This window comes from Poecilia latipinna, unplaced genomic scaffold (genome assembly GCF_001443285.1).
Source record: "Poecilia latipinna isolate Pla-1442-1.1 unplaced genomic scaffold, P_latipinna-1.0 Scaffold1534, whole genome shotgun sequence".
In the NCBI taxonomy this organism is placed as follows: domain Eukaryota; kingdom Metazoa; phylum Chordata; class Actinopteri; order Cyprinodontiformes; family Poeciliidae; genus Poecilia; species Poecilia latipinna.
In genome coordinates, this window is record NW_015114150.1 from 147,569 (window position 1) to 172,864 (window position 25,296).

The 25,296-nt window shown below is 40.0% G+C and overlaps 3 protein-coding genes across 5 annotated transcripts; 2 read left to right on the forward strand and 1 right to left on the reverse strand.

Moving 5' to 3' along the window:
- Positions 1-1,681: 1,681 nt before the first annotated feature.
- Positions 1,682-14,679, forward strand: pabpn1 (poly(A) binding protein, nuclear 1). 3 transcript variants are annotated; one of them, XM_015058334.1, is made up of 7 exons: positions 1,682-2,159; positions 4,549-4,657; positions 8,361-8,428; positions 9,011-9,117; positions 9,944-10,031; positions 10,262-10,419; positions 14,398-14,679. In XM_015058334.1, exons 1-7 carry the CDS (start codon positions 2,025-2,027, stop codon positions 14,591-14,593), a joined length of 861 nt encoding a protein of 286 aa, XP_014913820.1. In that variant the 5' UTR covers positions 1,682-2,024; the 3' UTR covers positions 14,594-14,679. The 3 variants fall into 3 exon arrangements, with proteins under 3 accessions (XP_014913820.1, XP_014913821.1, XP_014913822.1); XM_015058335.1 differs by lacking the exon at positions 14,398-14,679 and adding an exon at positions 13,278-13,460 and having other exon boundaries at positions 1,683-2,159; XM_015058336.1 differs by lacking the exon at positions 1,682-2,159 and adding an exon at positions 2,483-2,601.
- Positions 14,680-16,886: 2,207 nt separating this feature from the next.
- Positions 16,887-20,360, reverse strand: ngdn (neuroguidin, EIF4E binding protein). The gene is made up of 11 exons (XM_015058337.1): positions 20,020-20,360; positions 19,695-19,754; positions 19,288-19,359; positions 18,473-18,610; positions 18,307-18,391; positions 18,139-18,191; positions 17,884-18,001; positions 17,623-17,797; positions 17,292-17,445; positions 17,078-17,141; positions 16,887-16,995 (listed from the first exon to the last, which is right to left on the reverse strand). Exons 1-11 carry the CDS (start codon positions 20,038-20,040, stop codon positions 16,976-16,978), a joined length of 960 nt encoding a protein of 319 aa, XP_014913823.1. The 5' UTR covers positions 20,041-20,360; the 3' UTR covers positions 16,887-16,975.
- A 1,216-nt stretch (positions 20,361-21,576) lies between these two features.
- Positions 21,577-24,895, forward strand: cebp1 (CCAAT/enhancer binding protein (C/EBP) 1). The gene is made up of 3 exons (XM_015058338.1): positions 21,577-22,178; positions 23,102-23,404; positions 23,492-24,895. The coding sequence occupies exons 1-3, from the start codon at positions 22,176-22,178 to the stop codon at positions 23,789-23,791; spliced, it is 606 nt and encodes a 201-aa protein (XP_014913824.1). The 5' UTR covers positions 21,577-22,175; the 3' UTR covers positions 23,792-24,895.
- The last annotated feature ends 401 nt before the right edge of the window (positions 24,896-25,296 follow it).

A 25,296-nucleotide genomic window follows, 5' to 3' on the forward strand; every position in this document is an offset into this window, starting at 1 on the left:
GGGTGTTGATTGCATTCATTCATTGAACTCGAGTGCGTCACTCCATAAACCTGCCACCTACTGGGCAAACGTTGTAACTTCAGGAAATGAAAAGATTCATAAAATAACACGTGGTGGTTCCCTTATAGACGGACAAATGATGAGCACTGGACGAAATATTTACCAGTACTGCTAGAGTATAAGATTATTATCAGTAAAAACAACAATAGCAAAAAATAAATGCATAAAAGAAACAAAATTGGTTACATTAATAAACTGCTAAGAACCAATCTAATTGTTAAAATTGAGAAAGATCAACATTTATTTTTGGATTATGTTCCAATTAATCACGTTTATTAACAGGAACACCCTGTATCACTGGCTATATTTTACTCAAGCATGTTTTCATCACTGGGACTATAATTTTGAAAGTACTTGTAACACCTGCAGTCAAAAACTTAGTTTATCACACAGCAGTGTATTATTTTTGTTGCTAAAACCTTTTTTCCTTTTTTTTTTTGTAATAAGTGATATCCTGATATTCCTTCTATAAAGGGCAAAAACTAAGATGTTTTAAGGATGTTTATGTAATTTCAAAAGAATGCTGGTTCTGAGATATATGCTTAGGCTTACCGTGGAAACAAAAATGCATGCTTATGGCTTTCTTGGAGTATAAAAAAGTAAGGTAATGGACAATAATGAACCCACATCTCAAAATTTAAATAAAATTAATAAAAAATGAAGACATCATTTTAACCTTCCACCACAATAAATAGCTACAACTACAACTGAATTTAGATCAAAGCACATGAATGTGTTAGAATGTCTCAGGTGAAGTATAGACACAAAGAGAGACAGTTGATGTTCAAACACAATGTCCATCCAAACTGATTGTGACTGAGTACAAATTTCAGTGTGTAGGTGTGCAAAGCTGGTGCAAAGAGGCTTAACAGAAATTGCTAATTTAGGTGGTTGAATACTCATGCAGTTAGAATCATTCTATTCCAAATATGCACTATTTTTCAGTTCTTCTACATCATAAAGTACAGGTAAAAACAAAACGTGTGGTTGTAAAATAATGTGAAAAGGCTGAAGGTGTATAAATACTTTTGGCATTACTTTGGTTTTCTTTTGGTTGCAGAAACATTGTGTAATTTGTGTAGTTGGTGAGATCAAGCTGTGTATAGTAGTTTTACAGAAGTAATAAAGACGATTAAGCATCAACAATTTCAAATGTTGTCAAAAATATAATTTCCTGTCAGAAATAAAATGCTTATAATACAAATCATTAAACGTAAAAGTAATAGTTTCTCTGCAAAACACGTTTGTTTCCTGCGAAAGGTTTCCATGTTTATTTGAACTAAAATTTAATAAAAAGGTTTTCCATAATGATTTATTAACGGGACCTCGCTCAGTAAGGTCAAATAGGGTGAGGCAGTTGACATAACTCGCTCAAATATTATGGGAATTTATTCGGTGAGCAATGGGCTTTGTAAGTTTATTAAAGTACCGAGAGGAGTTCGATTGACAGAAACATCATCCAATCAAGTGCGTACGACGCCATTCGCGAACCGGAATGCCCCGTGTGATTGTCCAATGAACACACAGAAAATATTGAAAAGGTTTGTCTGGAATTCTCTGTAGACCAATAGAATTGAGAGCTTTACGCCTGCAGTGCTAAGTGACTCCGCCCCCAGCTTCCATTTCTGAACTGAGGAGACGCCGCCGCGCTCGCGTACAGCCCTCGCCTTTTTTTTTTTTAAATATACACGTTTAAGTAAATAAAGTCGGTTCGGTGTCGCTTATTTGGGCCACTGCCTAAAAATAGCGAGTGAAACAGCACACATTGTGTGTCGTGGAACGCTGTTTGAGTTATAGCTAGAGCTGAAGCTAGCATTTTATTTCCCATTTTAACTTTACAGAGCGGCGTTTTCCGCCGTTTTTTTTCTTTTCGCCGCCCCGCTCACTCTACCCCCTTGTGTGTGAGTGGGGGCCTGCAACGTCGGTTTAGCCACGAGGCGCGTCGGTAGTGTCGGATACGAGCGATGGCGGAGTTCGGCAACGGACTAGCAGATGAATCTCTATTAGATTCAGATCCCGGACATCCCGAACTGGAAGACCCAGGTGTCGGTGACGAAGAACCGGGGTTAGAAGAGGGAGAGGCCGCAATTGAAGACCCGGTGAGTAAAGGGTATTGTTCCGCTAGTGAGAACCATCTTGAATACCAAGGCACGTTAATGCCACTTCGGAACAGTTGGTTAAACAGAACGTATAGTTTTTCTGATCTCCTTCTAAAAATCTTTAGTCACATGCCGTCTGATAACGCTACTTTGGTATCAACCGCCATTGTGGTTCACGCAGTGCAGTAGACTTGGGTGGTGACATGCGTGGTGTCCGCGGCCATCTTGGCGCAAGAGCAACACCAGTTTCTCTGCGCTAGAGAGAGCAACCCTAGCCTGTTGGGGGTGGGGGGGAAAATCCTCGTCGCCAAAAAAAAAAAAAAAAAGGAAAAAAAAATGCAGGACGGAGATGCAGGACATTGTTGGGGCGAGCACCGGACAGGCCGCCGCCGTTAGCTGTCGTTTTAAAAGTCTACCTCCTTAAGAAGGCGACCGGCTGACGGTAATTTAATCTTTTATCTCCTTTCATTTTTCTTCAATGAAGCTGCTTCTGCTGTTCAGGCGCTGCTGTGCGAGCACACGCGAATGACCCAGCGGCAGAAGGCTAATGTTAGCATCAAATGCTGCACCCTAAATGACCAGCGACCCTGTCAACTGTTGTCGGTAGTCACGGGATAAATCTGCGGCACGTCATGGTAGCTGTCGGGCTAATTGTGTTACACGACAGACACTATTCATTCTCACGGGATAATATTGGTGTGAGCGAATAATAAAGCCATAGCTAGACGAGGCCGACATACACTTGACCATCTTTTTTTTCTCTCTCTCTTTCCATTTTCTGTGCGCTTTGGCCGACTGTGGGCAGTAACCTGCATCACGGCGAGTTTAAATTAATACCAGCTGCACATTTTCAATGGACTTACACATGCGTATTCTATCATTTGCACGTCAGTGCATATTTCCCAGGTAATTACTGGATAGCATGCTTTGGCGAGGAATTTAGGTTTTCTTGTAGAAAAATCGTGGCTGGGGACGGAGATGGAAAAAGGGGGCTGCGGTATTGAAGGGGCTGGGTTTGCATCCTTCACTGTTTTTTTTTCCCTCGTTTTTTTTTTTTTTTTTTTTACTGGAGGAAACGAGGGGAGCGTGAGACCTTGTTCTTAATATGCGTCAAAAAATAGGGGTCAGAACGTGTCAGATGCAGGTGGATTGCTCCTCTGGTCTACATATGAATCGTGAGGATATTTGTGATGTCTTGGATTACAACAAACTGAATGCAGGAAAAGTGACTCTGGTTACTGTAACTCCCTTTTTGTCCTCTGATTGGGAGATCCGAATTTGGGATGATACTTGACTGTTACTGTGAGCAAATGAATTTAAAAAAATATAGGCATATAGGCAGTGGCTCTGAATTATGCTGGAGCGACTCCCACTGTGCTGCAGTGCACCACTGTCAGACAGGAGGGACTTCACACACGTGAGGGCACCGTGTTCAGCGCAAATGATGTGACGGTTTTATAGAAAAATGTTATTGAATGAGAATCAATATGGCCTCAGAGCAAACTGATGTCAGTTGTTTGAGTTGAGCAGTTATTTGACAAATATTTAAGTTTATTGAAGTCTCTGGGTGAAAACGCACTCATTTTCTTGGAAGGTTTGGTGTTGGAACTTGGGAGCCAGAATTTCTAGTTTACATGAGATTTATAAAGTGTGTGGAAATTTGCAATGGCTTTTGTTTGTAGATGACAACACTATTTTTTAAGAATTGTATTTTTTATTTATTTTTTGGCTTTGGCAATGACTGATGTTTTCTAATGGTTGTAGAAAACATGGCTGATAAAATGGTCGACCTTGAGAAGCTGTAAACTCCCAGTTCCCATTAAATGTATCAAAACTAAGAACCTCATCAACAGGTGATGCACTGTAGAGTTTTATAAAGATAAATTGTGTGACCTATGCTTTAACGCATTCATTTGGGATAATCATGTCAAATATATTTGTCATTGTCTATTTGAAACCTGTCAAATAGGTTTCAAATAGAGAATAAAACCTGAAATGTTTTATTTTTATGGGGGGAAAAGGCTGTGATTAAAATCTTTTTGTAACGAGAACGATTTTTAACAGTTACACATCTATGGAATGAATTAGTGGTATGTTTCTTTCTTTCTTTCTTTCTTTCTTTCTTCCTTCCTTCCATTTATCCATTTATTTATTTATTTATTGGCTCTGTTGGTTTTTAGTTGTATGCTGTACAAAGAGGAAATAAAAAATTGCAGAGAAAATAACCTGCAGCCAAAGGCCATAGACTGGATCTACTCAAATGAGGACTTTTAGCTTTGGTGCATATATATTTATAACTGTTGAGCATCAACATCAGATGCATGTCAATGGTAACAGTTTGTGAAGCTACTCGTTTGACAGACGTATTGGAAATGTGCCCGTTTTGCAGGAACTGGAGGCTATTAAAGCCCGGGTCCGAGAGATGGAGGAAGAGGCAGAAAAGCTGAAGGAGCTACAGAACGAGGTGGAGAAACAGATGAATCTCAGCCCCCCACCAGGTACGTTTGTTTTTCGGTTGACCAGTCTGTAGTTTTCCACTTTATTTCAGTGAAGGGAGGATGCTATAACAGTGTTAAGTGGCTTCTTGAAAACAATTTTGTGTCAATATATGGTTGACACAAAATTCCTTTTGAGTGGCTTTATTTTAACTTTTTTTCTGTTCGTTTTTTTTTAGGTTAGTTCATTATAATGAATTTAATTACTGTGTTTTTCTTTCTTTTTTTTTTCTTTTTTTTTTTTAATGTGTCCTGTCTGGCAGTGTTGCACTCACATTCATTCTTTGTGCAAAGGAGAAGCCCAACAGATTTACTTTCATAAGTGGCTTTGTTTATAAGTGGCTTGAGTTTCATATCTCTCTCTCTTTTATTTATATATATATATATATATATATATATATATATATATATATAGACTTTGTTTCAAGTGCAATGACCACTTTTCCTAGTAGTAGTGGTGCCAAATATGCAGCTAGCAGAAGACTTACTAAGCCCAGTGGTAGAGGCACTAGAGCAGTCCCCCAGCGGCTCAATGTGTTTTTGTTTTAAAAAAAAGTTGACATGATCCTAATCAGCCACTAGATCTTAACCCTTTTGACTAAAGTCAAAAGGGTTGGAGACAGCTTTTTATTTCTCTTTCTCACTGTTTGCGTTTTAATGATGTTTTTTTAAACTCTTTCTCACATGCTGTTTTTATTTTAATTATGCAAAGCACTTTGAAATGCCTTGCTGCTGAAATGTGCTATACAAATAAAATTTGATTTATTGATTGATTGATAAAACAAGCTTTGAGATATTACCTAAAATGGATGGTGATGACTAGGCTTATTTGTATGCTTAACTAAATATTCTTGGGTAGAAAACTATTTATTGCATTGAGGTTCTTTGTGTTTTCCTAAATCCTGCCATTTTATTTAGTAACACTGCAACTTGATGCAGTGTTTTGATTTTCTGGTTGTTGTTTGTTAGTTTTCTAAGCAAATATGGTATTCTGTTGTATACTCTGATTGGATGAAAAATACCTCTCTGTGATTGGCTGGTGGTGTGGCTCATTTACAATAACTTTGTCAAGTCCAACGCTGAGCCAGAACATTAATTACTGTTAAAGCCTGTAACAAGCCATTGAACATTTTACAATGTGCTCTTCACCCCTTTTGTGCTTTAGATTGTGTCTCATGATGAGATCATGTGTCTGGATGATCTCATCATGAGATTGGTCAAGCTGCTCTTCTATAGACTTCCACAGTGCCATATAACAGCAGGGGACGTCCTTCATCCTGGAGACTATTTAAGTGTTACTCCCCCAATGTAGATCTTATCTGCCCTCTTTAGCATGAAAGAACAACCTCCTATCCTTAACAATGGATAAACGACTAGACCATCTGAGTTGGGCTCCACAGAATTGTTGGTACATAACAATCAGGGATTCACACCTATTATCCAATCAAGTCTCTCTTCTCTGACCAGAACCTATAAAAGGAAGCCAGATCCACTGTTGGTCAGAGCAGACTTGACAGACTCCTTTGACTCTGTATTTCTGTTCTCACCTTACAAGGTTCACATAAATTTCTTATTTTTTCTCATCCAGACTCTTGTTAAAGGAATTTTTTCCACGACAAGCCCCAGTTCAGTGTGTCTACTATAAAGTTAAATTAACCCGTCTTTTCTATTGCTGTTATTTGTGTATAAAAAAAACATTTCTAAAATGAGCAAAACTTAGCCTGGCAGTCAGGTGGGGGGGGCAAGTGAAGCTTTGCGCCCCGCCAGACTTGTAGTCCTCTGGAGAAAACTCTGGGTGTTCTATACTGAAATTGTTTAAATTTGCTGTCAAAACTACAAGGATGGCTCCTGGAGATACAATTTTGACTTGGAAAGTCGGTTTCCAAACTCGGTACCCAATATGGCTGCCACATGTATGAAATACAGCGATAGTTGTTAAAGCTGTTGGCACTTCTGTTACGTTTATCACATTAGAATTGTGACATTTATGTTGGTGTTTTAATAGATATTTGGTCCTAAAGTGTTTAATACAATTCAGACAAATATATTATGGGCTTGTATTTCTGTTAATAGTTAGCATCATGGCCATTAGCCAATACCACTAGGTTTCCAACCTACAACTACAACACACTACACTCAGGTGTGATGCCATGACACTCCAACCCTGATCTAAGCTCACAGATAAATTGAATGGCAGCAAAAGACTCTAGATAATAAGTGGAAGAGGCATGCTTTTGAAAATATATGGTTTATAATGAATGTACCACTAGTAGTGATAATGCAAATGGCTTTACTTTTGAGTGTTTTGTTTGCTTGAGCAGTCCAACATCGTCAACTGTTTGAAATAAAATGTTAGACCTATGAGTGTATTACTATGGCAGAGCAAAACCACAGTTTTATTTGCAGTTTCTAAGACAAACATCATCATTTAAGGGTTTTCATAAAATTGTCTGGCAAAGTGTTTCCAACCACAGCAACACCACCCAACTAAATTTTGTACTTAAAAGGTATCCAACTCGACCAAAAGTTGTTTAATTGTTGGCCCAGTTGGACTTGCAGCTCAACAAAGCCTGTTAGCTCCTTCACAGTATTTCCAGTGCTGCCTCACATAGCTGTGGGCCTGCTCTGTGGCTGCCATGGTGAAGAAGACATGTTGTTACTAATGCAGAGGAGCTCAAAATAGGTTTCTATCTAAATGTCCTTTTGCTATTCCTGAAGTCTTCTTTAGGAGCTCCTTTTTGGAAGATGAAAACTGAGGAGCACACCCTAGTGTTTGCCATGGGGTGAGGGGTCAGGATGTCTCAACATTACTTAAAGGAAAACCGTCTTACAGGACAAAATAAAAATTCCTGTTGTTGCATAAATTTTTTCTGGATGACCTGATTAAGGCAGGGACACAAGTGTCTGTCCCAACCAGAAAATTGCTTGGCAACGTAAGACCATTATAGGCTGAGTTCAGGGTACGGCCACCACTCTTCGCAGAGACGTGCAAAAAGGTTTGGATCAATGAGCTCTGATTTTCCAATAAACTTGAGACGTAATGTGAAGTAAATAAACTAAAAGTGCCGTAGCTTTGCTATATGATTCAGTATTTCTTTTCTATTTAACATAAATCCTGTTTCCCGGAGTTGTCTTCATCTCCAGTTATTCAGAGGTCACCATTTCAAAATAAAACAATTCAGTGATCTAGAGAATCAAATACAGGACAGCTTTAAATAGTTCCACATTTGTTTTTTATATTTTAAATACGTTTATGTAATGACGAACAGTCTGCAGTCATGGAATCAAGCCTCATTATGAACTGGATTTCTGTGTTGTCTTGACTGTTGCTGCATACATTTTGATTATTAACCAGTTAAACTTGAGATTTCATGCGACTGAGTCATTCTCTATATTTTTTAAAAGCACTTTCTGCTAATAAAAAGTTAGTTCAGACATGTGTGTCCCAGAAAATGGAAAAAAGCCCGTTATTCAATCCTCTTCCCACATTATTTTAATAAATTATGAGCGAAAATTTGATCATAACTGACGGTGCAGAGGTTATTTTGGGTAAAATCATGCAGCAAAACCTCTGTTCCCAGACTGTACGATGTTGGAATTTAAAACCTGTAATTTTTCTTCCAGATCTGTCTTTCAAATCCAGGTTGTTATAGGCCATCTTGTCTCTCAGCAGTCATATTGACTTCTTCTCCCTCCTTGTTTTCAGTTGGTCCTGTCATCATGTCCATCGAGGAGAAGATGGAAGCAGATGGCAGATCTATTTATGTTGGCAATGTGAGTAACAGTCTGTTGTCCTGCACTATGTTTGACGTGCTGTTTGTCACTTGGAGTTTAGTCAAAAAAAGACCCAATTTCCTATGTTGCTACTAAGAGAAAAGGGGAAAAAAGTTGGAATTTATCCTTATGAAGTGGGTCAGTAATGGTTGGTATTTGTAGTTTTTTCACTTTAAATGAACTCCAGACATTTTCCAAGGCAAACCTAAAAATCCTGTTTGGCTTTATGTCATCAAAGGGCAGCATTCAGCACTTCCATACTTGTACTACAGCTTGATAGTATTTAGCATACAGATATTCTGTGCTGTAGTGCTCAGCTCCCTGCTGCTTTGTTCGGGTTTTGTTGGGCTCCCTCTCTTCTGCCCTTTTCTCTCTGACACTTCAATGGCTTGGCTTGTTTTAGTCAGAATGAACACTGTCCTGCACTCAGGTGGCTGTGGTACATTGTGGCTTCTGAAACCCATCAATAGTGACAATGTTCATATTTGAAAAATAAGTTCCTTTATTGTCAGATTTGTTGGATGTTGATGTTTCTCCCTGTGACGTATCTGGTAAATGTTTTTCTACATTTTCTCTCCTCAGGTGGATTACGGTGCTACGGCAGAGGAGCTTGAGGCTCACTTTCATGGCTGTGGTTCAGTAAACAGAGTCACCATTCTATGTGACAAATACACAGGGCACCCCAAGGGGTAATAACCCACCTAATTCTCTCTTATGTGTGCTACGAGTTACTGACTAAGAATAAATGGGCAAATATTTCAAATGATGCACAGATTAATTTAATTTGGAGGTAAATGCAAATGACGTTCAGTTTTTCAGTGAGACGGGGATAACCTATTTTATTTTTATTTTTCTGATTTGAATGACTCTTCCAATGAAGGAAGTTTCAGTTCCCATCAGTTTAGTTTGTTGGGATATTTAAAACCAGAAGCCCAGCAGAAATTACAAATGCACAGAGCCGATATTGATATCTGTATCGGTCCTGATATTGAAAAGAAATTCTAGTGTCGGTGACAATGTGACCGATAAATAAGGGTTGATCTCTTTAGCCTAATTCTATGCGTTATGCTCTGACCTTTTGAAAGGTTTGTTACATTTTATTTTTACATGTTTGGCCAATGTTAACTTATGGTTTTTGCCATTTTCAGTACTCCTAATTGCTCTGACTCAACAAATTAAAGCTGCGTTGTCTTTACATGTTTGACCAAACCTATGAAGTATTGGTGTGTTTTAGTGTGTTGTAATGGTGCAGAGTTATCAAATATATTTGTAATTAAGTAAATTTATGTTTGTTTATAAAAGAAACATTTTAATTAAATTTTGCACTGTTTTTCTGTATGGGATCGGTATCTGCCAATATTAAACCTCAGATATCTGGATTCGATCTATGCATCCGATTCTGTATTATCTCAGAATTGCTTTTTTTTTTTTAAATTATTATTATTGCATAATCATGTTCTTTTATTTAGAAATTTCTGTTGATTAGCAACTTTTTCTCCCTCCCCTCATTTTTAGGTTTGCTTATATCGAGTTTGCAGACAAAGAGTCTGTTAGGACAGCTATGGCTCTGGATGAATCCCTTTTCAGAGGAAGACAGATAAAGGTAAGAAACTTTCACTTTGACATTCAACAAATGGACAGTAACTTAATTTGTTTTTTTTTCATGTTCTGGAAAATAAAAATATTTAACTTTTGTGATCTGAAACATTTGACTCGTCAATAAAATGGTCCGAGTCCAAGGCGATGCAATGACCATCCAAAAAAAGTGTTGACGTCACAGTGGAACTGCATGTTTTGAGTCTGAGAGCTCCTAACACCCCAAACTGTGTTCAGGTGGGAGCCAAGAGAACAAACAGACCAGGCATCAGCACCACAGATCGCGGTTTTCCTCGGGGCCGGTTCCGATCACGGGGTGGAGGAGGAAACTTCTCCTCGCGTGCACGATACTACACTGGTTACACGCCACCTAGAGGCAGAGGACGGGCCTTCAGGTGAGCTGCTGTCGGGGCCTCTTGCGTCAGACCCCCGGGGAGCCTTACCTTCATGTGTAACATGCCATCCACCGTCAAAATCTGTCGGTACCCTTCACTTAAAATGTAACATTAGAGACTGTAAAACGTTCCATTTAGCTTACGAAAAACACTGAGAGCGAGGGCTTCACGTTATCTGTTATCGCTACTACAAAGTCTCCAGGCCATTTTGTTTGTCAGCTCAGTTGTACAGGTTTTCTTCTGGTCCTTGCTACCTTACTTAGTGAAGCTGGCATTCAGTTGGAACAAGTCTGGGTTGTAATCCTTCCATTTTTGTGAGAAAATGTCTGACCTTCAAGGGCACAGTCTCTAATCAGCCACTCCCACACACAGACACACACACACACACACACACACACACACACACACGAAACCTTAACCCTCCCAGTTCACTCAGATCTGGCCTGTAAGGAAAAGAGGGGAGAGGCTTGGATAAGGGCAAAAATACTGATACTAATGGACAGGACCTCAAATTCCCCCAAGGGCTGATTAAAAGGTGGGAATTAGATAAACTATGTGGTTAGAAAGAATCTAATCTTAAACTCCCGATAGCTACACAATGTGCCCTCATTAATCAGCAGCAGCATTGGTTAGCATGTCGAAACCACAGAACATTCAGAGTTGTTCCATTTCAACTGGCCTTGATGATTTATCTCCGAGGAGTCTGGTAGCTACATCAGGACTTAAAACTGCTTTAGTTCAGACTGAGCTGCAGATCTGAACCACATGTAACATTTCACCAGTGCTTTGTCTTATTGTGGAAAAAATATCAGCATCAAACCTGGCACGGAGCTGCAGCAAGCTTGGGAAGGTTTCAGTTTTTAGCTGTGATCAAATATCGGGCTTGTTGGATTGGTTCTCTGTTCCTAGCTAAAACCACCTCAGTTAGCATTTCACTGTGCTAAAGGATTAAATAGCCAAATCATATTTCTTTAAAACCTAAAACCTAACGAGGCATGGAGCTTTTGGGATTAAAGTCTGAAGTAAAAATGCTGTAGAATCTCAGTATTTACTCAGATTTAAAACTAGAACATGAATTGCAACTAATGCTGCCAGCATTTCAGTAGTATCTCAATGTCACCCCTCATTATTATTTGGTTAATTGATCTCTGCAGTGTTTATAGTAAAAAAGATCAGTATGCACTGCACCTTAATAAAATGCAACATGCCACTCTGAGAACTTTATAACATCTTGCTGTAAATAATTCACTTTTGGAAAAAAAAAAATTTTGAAAGCGTTTTTTTTAATCTAGGTTTTAGTTTATTAAAGATGTATTCCTGAACAGCTTTCTTTTCCATTTGACCTTTGACCTTGAAAGAAAAATGAGGAAAGTGGTAGCGCTGAACAATGTTAGATTATTGGATCCAAAATCTGTGACCTTTGTGTCTTATACCTTGCCCAAATGTAGCCGCGTTTTTAAAACTGAATAACTCCGCTGCATCATTTTAAAAAGTATTGTACACAGGGGATCGGTTTCAGAAAAGTTTACCTCCACATGAAACCATGCAAATCTGCTGCAGAGTTTTAAATATGCCAAACCCATAGAGGGCAATGTGTGGAACCCTAAATCTCAGTTTTCACTTAGTTTTCTCAAATATCCACTTTGGAGTTTTTCCTAAATAATCCTTTTTAGTGATACAGAGTTTTTGTGTGGATCAAAGGCCACACAAAAACTGTTTTCCCAGATATCTGGCTACATGTGGACTAGGCCACAGGCACTAGGCATGCATCGTGTTGCCATTGACGACACTGGTTGTCCTCTTTAGTTTGAGTTGGCACAGAAATGTGTCCACCATGTGGAGAAATGTTGTGGCCTTCTCGCAGCCTGCTGAGCGGCAGTATGCAGCAGCAGTAGGTGTGGGAGGGGCCATCCTGCATTACTCCATGCTCCATGCTTTATTCAGTCAGAATAAAGTCTCTCCAGCACTTTATCCGACAGCTCAATTAAACAACTTGAAACTTTTCTAAACCTTGATGCCAAAAACTGACCCAATGCTGTCAAGATGATCACATCCACACGATGCAGCAAAGAGCCAGGATTTTGATGTCTAACAGTATTCATAATGTCGTTTGTGTTGTTTAATTTTTTTTGTACTCTATGTATGTGGATTTTTTTTTTTTTTTTGCATGAACATGACTCCCCGTCCTCCACTTACACCACTTACACTCGCTCCAGCTTCACAACGCTCACTCCCAGAAACGAGGGTTCATTACTGCAGCCTGACCTCGGCATCTGGCCTTCCGAGCGGCGGGGCGTTCAGTCCCAGTGTGACCCGTTTGTACTGTCTGTGCGAATGAGGCGCTCTGCCGCTGGCTGGTGTCACTGTGTGTGTGTGTGTGTGTCACGTTGTGTTTCTGAGTGTGGATTAATGCTGCAGTTGTGAGTCCACCGTGTAAGTGAATGCGTTTCGCTGATGATGTGTGTGGTGCTGTTTGTCCTCACGGTCTTTCCCCCACAGTGACTCCCAGAAGGAGGCTCTCTCATAGAGAGACAGAGAGAGAGAAAGAGGGAGAGTGCCATTGCTGTCCCCCCTTACACCCCCCACAACCTTCCCACACACACTTATCGTTCTCACTCAATATCTGAAAAACAAATTTTCCTCCTCTTTTAAAGCTATTGGTCTGTCCTTCCACACTGATTAAAAGACAGCCTGTCTCATTTTAGACATTTACAGTTGACTTTTTATTCAAACCTTTTCCTCCCCTCACACACTCTCACTTATCTATTTATATATATTTATCACACCAGAAAATTGGTGTCCATCTTCTTAAGCCAAACAGAAAAAAATCTCACCCTCTTTTTCTCTCTCTTTTCCAGGGGCCGAGGGCGAACAACATCGTGGTATTCCCCTTACTAAACACCCCCCCTCCCCAGTACTCCCCTTACTATCAGTCCTCCCCTCCCATCTCTGTTCCATTTTAAAACACACACACACACACACACACACACACACACACACACACACACACAATGAAACTCCTCCCCTCCCCACCAAAAAAAGAAGAAACCACTGAGGAGAGGAAAAAAAGACAAAAAATGGAAAAAAAAGAAAAAAAGAAAAAAACACAAACCCCTCTCCTGGACAGAGAGACTGGCTGGCCGCAGTGTGAGATTGTGTGAGAGCGTGCGTGTGCAGAGCTTGATGCGGTCACACCTGGTAAGGTAAACCTCGGTTGGCCATTGGTGGGGGTGGGGGGAGGTGAAACATCTGTTGGGTTTCTCTCTTTTTTTTTGTTTTTTTATTTTGTTTGTTTCTGAATGGGAGGGATGGGTTGGGGAAAAGAACAAAAAAAAAAAGTGGTTTAAAAAGAAAGATGGTATCTCAGGCTGCAGATGTGTCTCCTTTGGTCTGGCTGTGACCTCCTGCTTTCACACCATCACCAGTACAGCCCACCCACTCACCTTCCACCGCCATCCAAAAAAAAAAAAAAAAAAAAAGGGAGGGAGGGCAGGAACAAGGAAAGTTGATGTTCGATTTTTGTGTTTTGTTGGTAGCGCATCAGTGTGAAACGTCCACTAGCTTTTGAGTGTTTGTTGTTGCAATTATTGTCGTTTGGAGTTTGTCATTACCTCCTGATCCCCTTCCTTACCCCACCCCACCTCACCCTCTCAACCCTTTCTGTCTTTCTCCCTCTTACACCCTACCCCCTAAAATGTATTTTGTTTATTTATGGATTGTCTGCTGTCCAGTGAAGGACTGTAGGATTGTATTTTTTTTCTCCCCTACCTGTTTTGTAGCTGAAGTAACTTTGTTTTTGCAAGTTTTCCCCAAACCAGGCATGTTTCATATCATATTTTTTTTTTATTTTTAGTGCTCCCCCTTCATTTCCCCAGTGCTCCTCCCTCTGTGCACCTTGTCTTCCATCTCTCCACCCCCTCCTCCGACTCCTTCCCCTCCTCCTCTCTCTGTATATTAGACCACTTCTTGTCGTTTCAGGTTTCAGGACCAGTGGAGGCTGACAACCCCTCCCCAGGTGGCGCCGGCCCCCCCCACTGTCTCCGCAGCATCTCTGTCTCTCTCCGCTCCCGCTATGCACACTCACCCCATCCTGTCGGTGTGGGGAGGCGGGGGTGGGGGGCAGGGCGACCACAGGCCCACCGCGGGGGGCATTTACTACAACAGCAAACGCTGATGATGCTTTTTAACTAACACTTTCAAAAAAATGAAAATAAATTTTAAAAAACAAAAGAAAAAAAAACGTCACACATCGCCCACAACGAACATACACACCTAACTAAACACACTGCAGAACTGACGGCCAGCCAAGCCGACACATGATTTCCCACACACAGCTGAAGCCAACAATAGCCAAGTGGCAGACGGGCAAGTTTGTGGTATAGAGAGGGGGGAGAAACTGGGTGAGACGAGGGGTGATTAATTACCAAGGTGCGACTCGAGGGCACCCCCTTTCTCTGACTAGGCGCAGTGCAGTCACGGCTTGTTTGAGAAAGGCTGCCCAGCTAACAGCATTGAATTAAATTGAAGAGTGGGCTGGAGCTGTTTTAGGGTGGGGAAAGTCAGGGGGTGGGGTTGGTCTGGAGACCTTTTCTGTTTGTTTTTTTTGTTTTGTTTTTGGGGGAAAAAAAAAAGATTGGGGGGTTTGGGTTTGAACAAATGTTTTGCTTTTTTATTTTTATTTTTAACCCATGAGTCTGTAATTAGGAGAAAAAAAAAATAAAGACATTGTGTAAAAATGGAATTGCGTCAGTTTTTTTTCTGCTGTGGTCCTTCTAAGAAATGTTCACTCATGTATTTATTAGTTCCTCATGGAAAATACTGAACTATTGTGGCATATTTAATTGTCAAAGTGCTCTGAAACTAACCCACATTTTTCTAACTGAATTTAACAATTCACAAGGATCGTTTTTCATCTCAAGGAATCTTGACTTTTTGTTGAGGAAGTAGTAATACACTTGACAAATTCAATCTGAATTCATTTACTCATTTAAAATTTTAGATGCTTTATATTTCTAGTAAAATTCCTATGTTGCTGTCTAACATGCCTAGACAACATGCCTGTGACTGCTGTATTTATTAAATGTCTGTGTGAAGCAACACAACTGGTAAGCTGAATCCTCCCTCAAGTTGCTTTATTGGAAAAAAAATCTAATAGGTTGCAGATTGTCAAACTAACCTTTAACAAAAAAAAAAGCTAAAGCGTTTTTGGGTCTAGACAGGGTATGATTAAGTCTGTTGGCTGTGGTGTTCATCTGTTGCATTCCAGGGATCATGAATTAGTTTGAAAGCAGTCATATGAGGTCAAGTTGCTTTTTACTGAAGTTAATATGCTATTGAAATCAGTATTTCAATGCAGCAAGCCCAAACGTGCTTGTTACGTGTAATTAATAAGAGGTCAGATGTTGGTCAAGTCTATGCAGCATAGCTTTGGAAAAATTATAAACTGGCTGAACTAAATCTTAAATGATTTACATAAATGTGCTGAGTTCCCACTCTGTTTATGAATAATGAAATAAAACAAACTGAGCTAGAATCCACATTTCTAGACACCCTTATATGGCTAGCATCTCATTTTCCGTTCCCTAAAGTTTGATCAGAAAACAATTTGCTTCAAATGTGTTTTGCTCCTTTTAATCTGAGGAAGCAGTTTTGGTACAGCGCTGGTTTTTGCTTTGTACAGCATATATGTTAAACTAGATGTGATGATGCCACAAATATCCGTAACTAGATGCAACCAGGGATGTGTGCCAAATTGCTGCTGTTGGCACCGAGTTAAGTAGAGCGAGCAGCCGTGGCGGCCATTAATCCTCCCCAACATCTGGCTGGGCGTCCAGCAGCTGTTCGAGCTCGGCGCGCCGTTACAATTGAAGGCTTTACGGGCAAGCTTCAGTTCTCACACCTCATGGAAAAGGTAGGAACGTATGCTGCATTCCAAGTGTACTCGGAACTGGAAAATCCCGACTTACCAGTCGGAAAAATCAACTGGGACGCCCTCCGAAGTCGGATTTTCCTTTGGGGAAGTGGGAGCAACTCTTAACTACCTGCAATTAGGACTTGTTAGGCGGACTTTGCGTTTCAACATGGCCGCTCTTCGCATCGACAGTAGTAAGCTGTGGTGGAAAAACATTTTACCAGACACATTTTACACTTGTCTACATGTAACATTACTTTAAAATCAATGCTACACGTAGCGCCCACAACTCTAAACAAATTAAAAGTGTTTGCTTATAGGTATTGGAAACGATGTTTAGGCACCACCATATTGGAAATTCCGACTGTACTGAACGGAACGCTATTACTTGGTGTCTGACATCAAACCCAGTTCCGAGTTCTGAATTCCCAGGTAACTGGAACGCAGCATTGAATTGTGTAGCCTGTTTGAATGATATAGGAAACATGACTGCCCTCTAGTGGTAAGTAATGACTGGACAGCTGCAAGTTTACAACCAATTTAAAAAAAAAAAAAACAGCAGTGATGTGGAGTTTATTACTTCAATACAATGAATAAAAACATTTTCATTTAATATTCTGACAGCATTGAACACCACAGCTTGGTTTATCTGTGTTTCTTGAAGGCTGTAAAAAGAAGAAAACATGAATAATCATCTATTCATTGCACATCATATACCCATTCCCTTTTCCTTTATAACAGACTCACCTCTCCTCTTGGTTTTCTTTTTCATGAGTTTCTTCTTCTTCTTTGGTCTACCACTTTCCCCATCCTGGGGTAATTAGACAAAAAAAGTATCTCAGAACTGACAAAGAGAGCAACACATACATATCCCATAATCCACTGGCGAACCTGGTAAAGACAAAGTTCCTCCATATATGCCATTCATTTGTGAGAAAGTCAGAGGTCACTGAAAACCCACCTGTCCACCTTCACCGCCGGTCAGAGCTGTGATGTCCCCGAAGTGTGTGATGGCGCTCAGCTGGCCGGACATGGCCATCGTGCTCCTCTTCCTGGCTTTTTTCTCGTGCTTCGGCATATTCAGACGCACCATCATCGATTCCTCGTAATTTTTCCTGTAAAGTAGCAATTGGTTCAATATTCTTAAACTCCCACTACATTTCCCTGTAATGGGAGTATTTGGTGGAAGTCTTTCTAAAAAACACCAGAGGAGTGACACAACACAAAAACCCTAATAAAATTCAAACAGATGGATGTCTGAACAGACTGCAAAGAAGCCATCAAGTCTCCACCTGTGGAGCTCGTCTCGGCTTTCCCTCTCTGTCTGGAAGTCTCGTCTGTCCCGGATCTCCTCCGGAGCGTCGCTGTACTGCTGCCTCAGCTCCTGGATCACGGAGCTCCGCAGAGCTGCTCGTCGCTGCCGCTCCGTCTGAGCCTTCTTCCTGTCCGCTTCTGTCATGTCACCGTCTGAGGGGAAAATTGGGCGTTTTAATATCCGATACCGAGAAACCGCCGTGAAACAACTCTGCTCAATCGGAGGTGAATGTTGTTACCATAATGCACTGGCGCAATCTTTGGCGGTACATATTTCCTGCCACTAGAGTGAGCTGCTTTCTTGTCGGAGGCTGCCTTGTTCTTCGTTTCATCCTCAGAGTCCTCCGATTCGCTCAGCTAGGCAATAAGACACAAAAGAATCTCTACTTTTTTTTTGTCTCTTTACCCAAACTTAAACAACTTCATTCCAATGTAGTGAGAGAAAGACTCTTTCATTTAACTAAAACTCTTCGGCAACAAGCGGAAGAACTTACTTTGCTGATGAAATTGTCAGGATTTGGACGCAGCTGGAGTGGATCATTTTCAGCTAAACTCAACAAAAACAGATAAAACATGTATTCAAGTCAGGCTGCTTAAGAACTGATGACCTTTCACATATGATATTTAATGGAGGGGAAAGAAAAATAAAGTCTATACATTACCCAAACTTCCAGTAACAGCAGTGCGCACCAGTTTATCAATCTGGTACTTCAGTTTGTGGTCTAGCGGTCGCATTTTCTCTAGCACCTACAAAAGAGGGAGAAAGCTGAATAAAGAGTGAAACCTGCACAGGCAGGAACCTGCGGCGTGTCTTGCAGACATTCTTACGGTTCTGATGGTGACCACTCTGCTCAAAGCTTCGCTGTCTTTTATCTTGCCTCCTTCGGCCTTGATGCTGATGAGATGAGTGAGGTCCTGAAGGTAGAAGAGCAGGAGGTTGTAGCGAAGGTCCAAGAAGGACAGACCCTGTGAGGAACCATCAGAAGCAAACAGTTTATTATTGTTCTTTTTATTAAAGAATCAGAATGTTTTCATTAAATATCTACAGTACCTCAAAGAAATGTTCATACTTCTTGAACTTTTTGACATTTTAGCACAGAGAAATCACAATTTATTAGACTGTTATGTGACTGCAAAGCAAAAAAGTAGTGCAGGATAATTAGTTGCAGCTTTCTTTTTATAAAAAAACCCCCCAAAAAACAAAACAGCATATGTTGGTATTCAGTTTCTGGAAGCAGTGGCAGCATCATGGCATGGGGATGCTTTTTTTTTTAAACACTTTTTTTATTATTATTTTTTACAAATAGTATGAAAAATGTGTTGCACATTTGCATTCAGCCCCTCTGAGTCAGCATTTTTGCAACTTTGTTGCTATAATTAGTAATTTTTCTGACAAAAATAATAATTAAAAAAACTACATTGGCCAAAATTGAAATCGTCAATTTTTTAAGAAAGCAAAATTGGTGCTACCATATAAAAAAAACCCCCATGTTTGACCATTTATCTGATTATTTCCAAGATTATGGTTTCAACTTGACAAAATGTAAACAAGTTGAAGAGGTATGTGATGGTATATCTTAAACTAAAATGTGTTCACAGATTTAGGTCATATAGTTACAAAGACTCTACCCATGTTTACTTACCTTTGAAGTGTTGAATACTCCATTCTTAACTTTAGTCAGCAGCTCTTGAACATAACTGGTTACTGATACTACCTAAAGTAAAACAAAAAGGTCAAACCTTTATCTATGGCGAACCACTACAGTAAAAGCAATAGATACATAGTATTTTCCAAAGAACCACTGGAAGGTAGTGAATATACGCTACTTTATAGAACATCCAGTTCCATTGCAATAGAATGCTACACCTTCTGCCACCATCTAATAATCTCGAACAAAGTTATATGTGATGCATAATGTGCTTCAACTGTTTCATTTAAGATCTTTCGAGCAGAAGCTGCGACATTTTCAAAGCTGAGGTTTAAAGTAAAGCCTCAACATCCATTTATTTCTATGACATACAACTAAACTCGCTTTGTTGCTAACCTTACCTGTTCTGTGAGATTATTCAGCAGCTGCACAGCTTTGGGTAAATCACTTTCGATTAGATCCTGTGAGACAGACAAAAAAATAAATAAAAAATACAATACATGTGAAATAAAATAAAATTTAAGAAAAAACATTTGAACACTTAAGTAGCAAAAGGCGAGCAGGGCGTTTATCCGTAAGCTTCATCGACTGCGCTTTAATATTAACATATCATAGCACAAATATTTAGAGATGTCCTCGGTATTTAAACGACTTTCAAGAACATTAAAGAAACCCTTTGTACGAATACAATTTATAAAATATCTTAGCAAGATGGATTTTACTCACGTTGTCAACAGGAGCAGCCATTTTAACTTCACCCGACCTACGGAAGCCGCAGGGAGACAGTCTTCTTGCCGCGCCTGGTGTAATGACGGGAGCTCAAAAATATTTCCATCCAAATAAAACAAATGGGGCGGAAATTCTCTTAATCAAAAATGTCTCCCGAAGATTAAAAAAATAAAAATGAAAAACGTGTCCGTGCGCCGTATCGTATCAGAGAGGATACTTTACTTCTAGAGGGGGATTTTTTTTAGCTGTATTATCACCCCCATACATTTTTATGGCGACTTACTTTTAGCCCAGATCAGGTCAGGTCGCCACGTAAGTTCAACAATACTTCCCAATCTAAAAACAGGTGTGTACTGTCTTTTTCTTTCACAATCTTTTATAGGCTGGGTGTCAAGATAATCTGAAACATTTTAAAAATATTGTCTTCAAGGCAGCTGGACTGCATTCAGCAGAATAAATGTTGAACTTCTATTTCTTTCTGTGTCTCAATAAACTATTGTACAATAGTTAGGTCAAATCTAGTTGTGTGTGTGTGTGTGTGTGTGTGTGTGTATGTGTGTGTGTGTGTGTGTGTGTGTGTGTGTGTGTATTATGACCATATTATGCCAGCTCTATCTAAGGCCCATAAGCTTAAATGTCAAAGGAAAATGTATGTTTAACAGCAAGTTATGGTATCTAATTCAGTCACTTTTTTTATCATGCACACATATTTTTAAAAAATTACTATATGCATTCTTATTATGCTTATTTATCAGATTAAAAGTACATTTTAGCTGGCATTAAGCATACTTTTCATTAGACCTACATTTCTGTAAAATTTTTTTTTTCTTAGTCTGAGAATATTCTAATCTTAGCGGCCATGTTTTCATTAGCTGTAAGTGAGGAAAAAATAATTAAAATGAAAGAAAAAATATGCTTTAAAACATCACAGAATCTATATAATGTGTGTTTCACTTTATGCATTTACTTACTGAGAAACACTTTTCAACAATATTTCAATGTACTGAATATTACTGCGTATGATGTTTTCCATACGTCGTGGTGCAAAGGATCACCAGGCAACATGAAAACTGTAGCTGCCCTTCTTAAGATTTCACAATGCAACCACTTTTCTGATACGACCGTGTGCTCTTTCCAAATCATTTTATTTGAAATCAAACCTTTTTATTGGGCTTGAATCATATTCTGGTTCACAGTTATATGAAATAGTAACATTAACAGTCAAGATGTTGAAAATGATCTCATATTTTACAGGTATGTTCTGCTGAAGCCTTTGGTTGACGTTCCGCATTTAGCCCAATGCTACGCTGTACTTCAGGGGTGTCAAACTCCAGTCCTTAAGGGCCGGTGTCTTGCAGTTTTTATATGTGCCACAGGTACAAAACGCTGGAATGAAATGGCTTAATTACCTCCTTCTTGTGTAGATAAAGTTCTCAAGAGCCTTGTTAATGACCTAATTATTCTATTCAGGTGGGATGCAGCAGAGGCACATCTAGAAATTGCAGGGCAGTGGAACTCCAGGACTGGAGTTTGACACCCGTGCTGTACTTTTCCCCCCCAACACCTAATGTCCCTCAGACAAAATCGCCTACAAATTAATTACAAACGTTAAAGTCAATTTTTGAGGGGATTTCAAAATAGAGCTACTCACCTACGACTGCTTTACGTAGGTTATTTGTCACAAATCAGCTCTCATCTGGCAACCTGGGACGACTTACCAAGTCAGTGTGAGAATCACCACTGTTAGGGTTAATTGGGGCTGATCAGATAAAGACATCCTGGATGTGTTGCCTCACAGTTCAGGCCTCTGGGATAACTGCTGAACTTGATAACCACCTGTCCTCCAGAGATGCTAATGAGGCAAAATGGTAATTCAGGGATCCTGGCTGCGGTGGGTGACTCAGTGTTGAGTTTTTTTTTTTTTTTGGGATTTCAGAGGAAAGTATGAATGGAAGTTGATGCATCTTCCTAAAAAGGATAAATGTGTAACAGTTAGCGACTGAGAAAGTGACAGAGAAAGAGAGAGAGAAAGAGAGAGAGAGAGAGGAAGTGCTGATGTGATCATCAGAGGGGTACCTGCCTCTCGGTGTCCTGTCTTAAAGTCATTGCGGCTTGCACCGTCTGAGGAGAACTGCAGAGTTTGAGGAAGAGTCATGGTAAGTCACAACCTAATTTTGTCGAAAAGTCCAAATAACTAAATGAGGATTTCGGGGTTTAAAAGAAAAGAAGGAGTAAACGGTCACAAATTAATAAAAACTGTATATATTCAGGAACTTCTATGGGAACCATCGTTCGATGGTCAAACTGACTCAGAAGGTTGCTGTGTGAATATTAGATTTAGGGATTCACCGTTTTCTGTTGTACTTTACTGTTTGATGTTGAAAAAAGAAATTGAGAATAATGCTAAAATTCACTTTGGAAGATGTTTCACATGTCAAATGTAGAAAGTAGCTTCTACACTTTGATTGCCAGTTTTTAAAAATGTTACATTTTACATTCAATGTAAATCTAATCTAAAGATGCCCCAAGACAGGCTTTAAAATGTTACTTGCTGTTTTTTTTTTAAAAATCAAATATATATCAATAAAGCATATCATGAAAAAGTTAATATCTTAATAGTAACAATATATATTTTTTGACATGAATAAAAACATGTATGAGGTAAATCCATCTCCCATGTGCCCAGTTTTATGGTTTTAATATTTTTAACGGCCTTTGAGAAAAGAAAAATACAAATGATATTATAACATGAAAATAAAAAGTCATGCAGCAAAGGCGCACAAAAAGCGACTTGGTAGTTTTTAGTTCTGCTTTCTTCTGAAGATGAATTTCATTGTCTTTTTTTAAAAAATGTTTAAACGTGAAGTTGTTTAACGACACTTATATTAATCCATTACATTTCTGGGTGTTTACAAATTGCTGAATTTGTAGCACGAGAGCTAATCAGATTCTGGGGGGGGGGGAAAATTAAACTAAAGCTCAAAGAACGTGCCTGAACTCGACTATTTTGACTGAAGTAATTCAAGAACAAAAAAGCATGGGGCCTAATCTAATTCTGGCCATCAAACGCCACCCGCAGATGTCAGATTCCAGAGTGTCGTCTGTCATCCAGGAGTGGGTGAGTTCGTATCCAGGTCAGCCTCACAGCCAGCCCCTGAATCCCATCGCCTCCAACCAGGCCGCACAGTCCAGTCAGATGTCTCAGATGGACATGATCTCGTACGGCCAGTCTCACACGGGGATCATCAGGGGGATCACTGACGAGAGAGTAGCCGAGCAGATGATGGGACTGCCCTACCTGTCCTACAACACGTCCTGCCTCAGCAGCAATCCCAACTCGGGGACTTCGAACCACCACCAGACCCACGCCGGTGCTCAGCAGGTGAGTCCAGCGCGTTGCGTTTGTGGGGTGCGTGACGTCTAACGTAAGCGCCGCTGCTCAAACACCCGTTCCCGTTTCTCTACCCAGGACTTCTCGCCCTTCCTGCTGCCCAGAGCCCCGGTGACCAAGAGAAGCATCAGCAAGGACAGCGCGGAGTACCGCCTGCGGCGCGAGAGGAACAACGTCGCGGTGAGGAAGAGCCGGGACAAGGCCCGTAGGAGGATCCTGCTGACCCAGCAGAGGGCCCTGCAGCTGCAGGAGGAGAACCAGAAGCTGCAGATGAAGATAGGACAGCTCACCCAGGAGCTGGACACTCTGAAACACATCCTGTCACAGCGGCACCTGCAGGGAGGCGAAGACGGCACGCCGCAGGAGTCTGCTATTTGACCTTTTTGCCCCCCCCCCCCCCCAGCAGGCCTCGCGGGTGTCAGAGCTGCCTGTCAGGATTAGGCACAAATGTCCGAAAGACTGAAAAAAAGAGTCTGTTTTACACTAACATTTGTGATTTTGGGAAGTGGAAAGATTGACTTTAGCATAGGTTTAAAATGTGTGTTTGTTGAAGTTGCATAACGGCAGAAAAAAAAGAAGAAAAAAGCAGAACTAACTCAAAGTGACCTAGCAACCACACAGAGGTTATGTCCACCACCCTTCTCATTTTAATGCATCTCTTTGTGTAACGTAACTTGCCATGTCTGCCCAATTTTTCTTACTGCGCTCACAAGACGAAAAACTAAGAAAATGAAAAGAGCCTTCTTCACTGTGCTGTAATATTTCACAAAGCGTTCACACTATGTAATTTATCAACTGAATTGAAAGCTCATAGATTTGGATAACAGAAGAGTTTCTGAAAACAGACTTGAGTTTGACTTTTTAACTTTAATAGGAGAATGGCTCAGAATGAATAAACTCTAGTTCAGTTTTGATTCCACATTAGTGTCTCTTCTAACTCATCAATTTTAATTGGCAACTCTTTTTTTTATTAGCTTTCTGTCACTAGGTAAGGATTTTGAAACATAAATTCTGTTTAAGCAAAAATGAAACCTGAGGATTTTCTACATTTGCAAGCATTGCAATCCCATTCTAATTAACTTTATCATCTGAAATGGCATTTTTTACCTGCTTTTGCTAACCAGTGTTAGTGGCACATTTTATCACAATAGAATCGTGAGGCCTCACTTTGGGCTCAGAGTACATTCCTCTCCCAAAGTTATATGCTGAAAGGGTCAAAACTGGCAACGTAAAGAAAGACTGATCATGCCTAAAGATAGCCGAAGCGCGGTAAATGTGCCAAAGTTGGAGCTACGTGTTGGGGAAGGCAAAAATAAATAAAAAATGATACCGAACTGGTGCGATCTGGAATTGAACCCGTGTTCATGGCTTCTTTGAAGATTACTTTCGCAGTTTTACTTTAAAAACGAAACTTTTCCCAAGATGGCGTGTGATCCGTGACGGGCTTGTTTGAAATAAAGTCTCTTTTATTCAGAATTCAAGTCTGTGTCTGAATTTATTTTTTATTTTAATTTTTTAGAGTATCCTCAGGTAGGCATCTTCGAAAGCAGCTGAACCCACGCTGTTTATAGCCTACACGTTACCAGTCTATTTTTAGCTGAGGTTAACAATGTAAATATGGAAAAACAGACTGCAAAAGAAAATCTGAGCTCTGACAAATCGTGAACTTACAGTCAAGCTTTACCTTAGGTGTAGCTTCTGATGAATATGAAGGTTTGTTGACTTTAGCTGACGCTTGATTGAACAGGTAAATATTTCCGCTCCTAAAAGTTTTTAAAAATCTAATTTAGAAAGTGAATAGGTTGATGTCCAATTCGTAACTGATTACATCTTTCAGTTTATGATTAAAATGAGAATTTCTCAGCGTTTGCTAACTAGCTAAC

Bases quoted from the DNA above. Each gene is read 5' to 3' on its own strand.
- cebp1 (XM_015058338.1), top strand. The intron at 23,405-23,491 runs GTGAGTCCAGCG...TTCTCTACCCAG, and splicing joins CCCACGCCGGTGCTCAGCAG to GACTTCTCGCCCTTCCTGCT.
- pabpn1 (XM_015058334.1), top strand. From the start codon at position 2,025: ATGGCGGAGTTCGGCAACGGACTAGCAGATGAATCTCTATTAGATTCA. The intron at 2,160-4,548 runs GTGAGTAAAGGG...CCCGTTTTGCAG, and splicing joins AGGCCGCAATTGAAGACCCG to GAACTGGAGGCTATTAAAGC. The intron at 10,032-10,261 runs GTAAGAAACTTT...AACTGTGTTCAG, and splicing joins TCAGAGGAAGACAGATAAAG to GTGGGAGCCAAGAGAACAAA.
- ngdn (XM_015058337.1), bottom strand. From the start codon at position 20,040: ATGGCTGCTCCTGTTGACAAC. The intron at 19,360-19,694 runs GTAAGGTTAGCA...GTTTTACTTTAG, and splicing joins TGAATAATCTCACAGAACAG to GTAGTATCAGTAACCAGTTA. The intron at 17,798-17,883 runs GTAACAACATTC...TTTTCCCCTCAG, and splicing joins GATTGCGCCAGTGCATTATG to ACGGTGACATGACAGAAGCG.